This window comes from Carlito syrichta, unplaced genomic scaffold, assembly GCF_000164805.1.
Source record: "Carlito syrichta isolate Samal-C Ts95f unplaced genomic scaffold, Tarsius_syrichta-2.0.1 Scaffold307020, whole genome shotgun sequence".
NCBI classification, from domain to species: Eukaryota; Metazoa; Chordata; class Mammalia; order Primates; family Tarsiidae; genus Carlito; species Carlito syrichta.
Window position 1 is genome coordinate 174416 of NW_007251116.1, and position 5129 is coordinate 179544.

A 5129-nucleotide genomic window follows, 5' to 3' on the forward strand; every position below is an offset into this window, starting at 1 on the left:
ATATATTTTGGAGGTTGGGCTCCTTATAGTATAGGTTTCCCCCACTAGGTAAGTGTTCTAGGAATCCATCGCATCAATGTGCCAGCTAGTGTTACTGTACATCATGATTTGTGGAAAAAACGTCTTAAGTTGTGGCAAAAGCATGATTGGTTCTTCCACTATGACTTGTCCACATCACGCTGAATGTTTAGCAGTTTCTGACTAAAAATGGCCTGTGCCCCACCCTCCCTGTTCATCCAATCTCATTCCAAGTGACTTGGTTTTGTTTCCCCGAATGAAAAAGCCCTCAAAGGGAAATGTTTTGCTGATGTGGAAGAGGTGAAACAAAAAATGGCAGAAGTACTAAAAGACATCAAAATTGACAAGTTCAAAAACTGTTTTGAGCAGTGGAAAAAGCGTCTCGACAGGTTTATTAAATTAAGTGGAGAGTACTTTGAAGGGGACTGAAGTTTAAACGTATAAGAAAAAATACAGAATTTTTAATAAATTCCGTTTTTTGGGAGGGTTCCTCTCCCCTCCTATATTGTCCAGGGAGGTCTTGAACTCCTGGGCTCAAGCGATTCTCCTGCTTCGGTCTCCCAAAATGCTGGGATTACTGACGTGAGCCACTGTGCCTGGCCAGGCCCACAAAATTCTAATCGGCAACTTGGATATGGAGCTGCACATGAAGGAGCAAGCAGAATTTGGAAAGAATTTTGTCTTTTATGATTAGTCAGCACAAATGTTAGCATTACTGTATTTTTTATGTTCTGGAGATTGTTTTAGCAGCAATTTTATTAATCGTTTCAAACTGGTCCTGCTTATAATAGATGATTTTTAAAAAGCCAGTTTCTACTGTAGTATTTATATTCAAATGAGTGTCTTTCTATCTGCAGGTGCTTAGAGTTATGTAATTGTCAATTAGGAGCTATCTGCATTAAGTAAAATAATTATTCAGACCTTAAATACAATGAATTTAATTTTTAGACTGTCGTGAGTTGAATATAGTAAGACTATCCTGTTAGCTTAATTTGTCATTTAAATATATAATTGGTTAGCTGTAGCTGACTATGTAAATATTAAATTTATGCTTTTCCTCAGTGAACAAGTATTCAGTAATGAGAAAAAAAATTTTTCCTCTTTCTTTCAATAGCTTTAGGGGGTACAAAGGGTTTTTGGTTGCATGGTATAGTGGCAAAGAAGTGTAGGCTTTAAGTGTACCCACCACCTCTACCTATGCACAGTGTACCAGTAGGTGATTTTTCATTCCTCTACTCCTTCTTGCCCTCCCCCTTCTGAGTCTCCAAGTCCATTATACCATTCTCTATGCCTTTGCAGATTCTTGGTTTAGCTCCCACTTACTTGCGGTGTTTGGTTTTCTTTTCCTGCGTTAGTTCACTTAGGGTGATGTTCTCCAATTCCATACAAGTTGCTGCAGAAGACATCATTTCATTCTTTTTGATGGCTGAATAGTATTCTATAGTGTGTGTTATATATATATATATATATATATATATATATATATATATATATAAAACAATGTTAATACATATAAATGGGCTTTTAGGTTGATTCCACATCTTTGTGGTTGTGAATTGTGCTGCGATGAACATGCAGGTATGGGTGTCTTATTTGTATAATGGCAGATCTACATTTAGTTCTTTGAGAAATCTCAAATCAATTTTCATAGAAGTTGTCCTAATTTACACTCCCACCAACAGTGTTAATAAGCATTCCCTTTTCACCACATCTACACCAGCATCTATTGTTTTTTGATTTTTTAATAATGGCTATTCTGACTGGTGTAAGGTGGTATCTCTTTGTGGTTTTAGTTTGCATTTCCCCGACGATTAGTGATGTTGAGCATTTTTTTCATGTTTGTTGGCCATTTATCTTCTTAGGAGAGAAGTCTGTTCATGTCATTTTCCCGCTTTTTAATGAAATCATTTGCTTTTTTCTTGCCAGTTTGAGCTCTTTGTAGATTCTGGATATTAGTCCTTTGTCAGATGTATAATTTGCAAATATCTTCTCTCATTCTGAAGGTTGCCTGTTTGATCTGCTGATTATTTCTCTTGCTGTACAGAAGCTTTGTAGTTTAATTAAGTCCAACTTATTGTTTTTATTTTTGTTATATTTGCTGTTAGGGTTTTAGCTATAAATTCTTTACCTAAACTGATGTTCAGAAGAATTTTTCCTGGGTTTTCTTCTAGAATTTTTGTGGCTTCAGGTCTGAATTTAAGTCTTTAATACATCTCGAGTTAATTTCTGTATATGGTGAGAGATAGGGATCAGTTTCATTTTTCTGCATGTAGCTATCCAGTTTTCTGAGAACCATTTGTTGACTAGAGGGTGCTTTCCCCAGTGTATGTTTTTGTCTGCTTTGTTAAAGATCAGTTAGTCGTAGGAATTTGGGTTTATTTCTGGATTCTCTGTTCAGTTCCATTGACCCATGTGTCTTCCCTTGTATCAGTACCATGCTGTTCTGCTATGGTCTTGTGTAATTTGAAGTCAGGTAATTTGTTGCCTCCAGCTTTGTTCTTTTTGCTTAGGATTGCTTTGGCCATTCTGGATGTTTTGTTTGTTTGTTTGTTTGTTTGTTTGTTTGTTTTTTGGTTCCATATGAATTTTAGGGTGTTTTTTTCTAATTCTGTGAAAAATGATGTTGGTAGTCTGATAGGGATTGCATTGAATCTGTACATTACTTGGGGTAATATGGTCATTTTAGCAATACTGATTCTTCCAGTCCATGAGCATAGGATTTTTTCCATTTGTTTGTGTTCTCTGAGAAAACTTTTTAAACTCTCCCTTAATGGTTACAGTGTGGTCTTAAATTACTGCAGTCAAATAAAGCTAAACTAGCTGGGAGGATATTTGAGCACAGCTTTGCAAATTGGATTATTTTATTAATCTATGCATTAGATTATTATGGAGTTCTTTAATTAGAAAGTTTAAATTATTGCATAGATGACTTGTAACACATCTAACATATAAAACCCTGATTGAAGTGAATAAGAAAGATCAGAAAACAAAAATAGAATGGTTTTGGTAAATCTAGAGAGTAAAAAAACCCCAAAACCCAAGTGACTGAAGAATAAACTCTAATCTGAAAACAGTCCAGTTTCTTTGCCAGATCTGTGGTGTTTCTTTGCCAGATCTCACCTGCTGCAGTATGACTTATTTTAAAATTCACTGTTTAATGCGGTACATATACATGATAGAATACTATCATAAAGAAGAACAGGCTGGGCTCAGTGGCTCAGACTGTAATCCCACACTTTGGGAGGCCGAGGTGAGTGGATTGCCTGAGCCTGCGGGTTTGAGACCAGCCTGGGCAACTTGGCGAGACCTCATCTCTACACTAAATCAAAAAATTAGCCGGGCGTGGTAGCGCGTGCCTGTAATTCCGGCTACTTGGAAGGCTGAGGGGGAAGGATCGCCGGAGCCCAGCAGGTCGAGGCTGTGGTGGCCGGGAGTGGCCACTGCACTCCAGTCTGGGTGACAGAGCGAGACTCCAACTCAAAAAAAGGAACAAAATTATGACCTTTGCAGCAACATAGATGCAGCTGGAAACTACCATCTAAGTGAACTATCACAGAAACAAACTGAATACCACATGTTCTCACTCATAAGTGAACCCTAAACATCGGGCGTGTGAACACGAAGGCAGGAGCAGCTGATGCTGGGCGCTGCTAGTGGGGAGGGTAAAGGGCACACAACCTCTGGGTACCATGTCCACTACAGGAGAGAGGACTCACAGAGGCCCAGACCTCATCAGTGTGTTACTTAGGTAGCACAACCTCACGTGAACCCCCCAATGCTAAAATAAAAATTTTAAAATAAGAAATAAAATTCACTATTTGACAAGACCTATACACAAGCTAAACCAAGTTTCTCTTCTGATTTTTTTGATTTCTTGTTTTCTCCTAGGTGGATTCCCATTATTGTCCCAGTTGCTTAGAAAATATGCCATCAGCTGAAGCTAAACTTAAAAAGAATAGGTAAGGCTGGGATTGATTGTTTTTTTTCTTTCTGTTTTCAACTATTTATTTTTAATAGCTGGTTTTTATTAATTAAAAAACCCCATGGAATTAACTTTTTAAACCAGCTATTTTCAGTTTTTTAGTATCACCATTGCCAAAGATGAAATGCTCATTGATTTTTAAAATAAATTGTCTATTTTAGAACAGTTTTATACTTAAGAATTGTTGTAAAGGTAGTACAGAGTTCCATACCCATTTTATACTAGCACGGTGTGTTTGTTAGAATTAACAAGTCAATATTAATACATTATTATTAAATGACCTCTACGTTTTATTCATATTTATTCCATTTTCCCCTAATCTTTTTTGTTCCAGGATCCTGTTCAGGATACCACATTATATTTAGTAGTCATGTCTCCCTAGACGCCTCTTGGGTGTGACAGTTTCTTAAAATTTTCTTAGCTTTCATAAGCTCAAAAGTTTTGAGGAGCCTGGGTGTGGTGGCTCATGCCTGTGATCTCAGCACTTTGGGAGGCTAAGGCAGAAAGAGGATTGTTTGAGCCCAGGAGTTTGAGACTAGCCTGGGCAACATAGTGAGATCTTGTCTCTACAAAAAAATTTAAAAATTAGCCATCATAGTGGTGTGTAGATTTTTTAAAAATTTAAAAATTAGCAATCATAGTGATTCCAGCTACTCTGGAAGCTGGTGCAGAAGGATCACCTGAACCCAGGAGGTCGAGGCTGCAGTGAGCCATGATCATGCCACTGTACTCCTGTTGGGCGACCAGGTGAGACTCCAACTCAAAACATTTTGAAGAGTACTGGTAAGGTATTTGATAGAATGCCCCTCAGTTGGGATTTGTGTGATTTATTTTTTTCCATTAGACTGAGGGAATGTGTTTTGGAGAGGAGATCCACAGAGGTAAAGTACCATCTTTCCTCACATCATATCAGGGTGAATACTGTCGATATGACTTATACTGTTGATGTTAACCTCGATCACCTGGCTTGAACTAGTGTTTGTCAGTTTTCTCCACTGTAAAGTTTCTGCTTTTTCCCCTTCTTTTTCATACTAAACTCTGTGGAGGGAAAATCACTATCACAATCCATACTTTTTTTTTTTTTTGAGTTGGAGTCTCACTCTGTCACCCAGACTAGAGTGCAGTGGCC

The 5129-nt window shown here is 37.7% G+C and overlaps 1 protein-coding gene across 6 annotated transcripts in view; it reads left to right on the forward strand.

Annotated features, from left to right (window-relative positions):
- The window catches only part of DCTN4 (dynactin subunit 4), a 43600-nt gene that overhangs the window by 1637 nt on the left and 36834 nt on the right, over positions 1-5129 (forward strand). For 4 of the 6 annotated variants that reach the window (XM_008063745.1, XM_021715347.1, XM_008063746.2 and 1 more), the window contains exon 2: positions 3907-3977. The exons of the other annotated variants lie outside the window; for them this stretch is intronic. In XM_008063745.1, coding sequence (XP_008061936.1) covers positions 3907-3977 — 71 coding nt within the window. The remainder of the gene's footprint in view (positions 1-3906; positions 3978-5129) is intronic. 6 annotated transcript variants of the gene reach the window in all.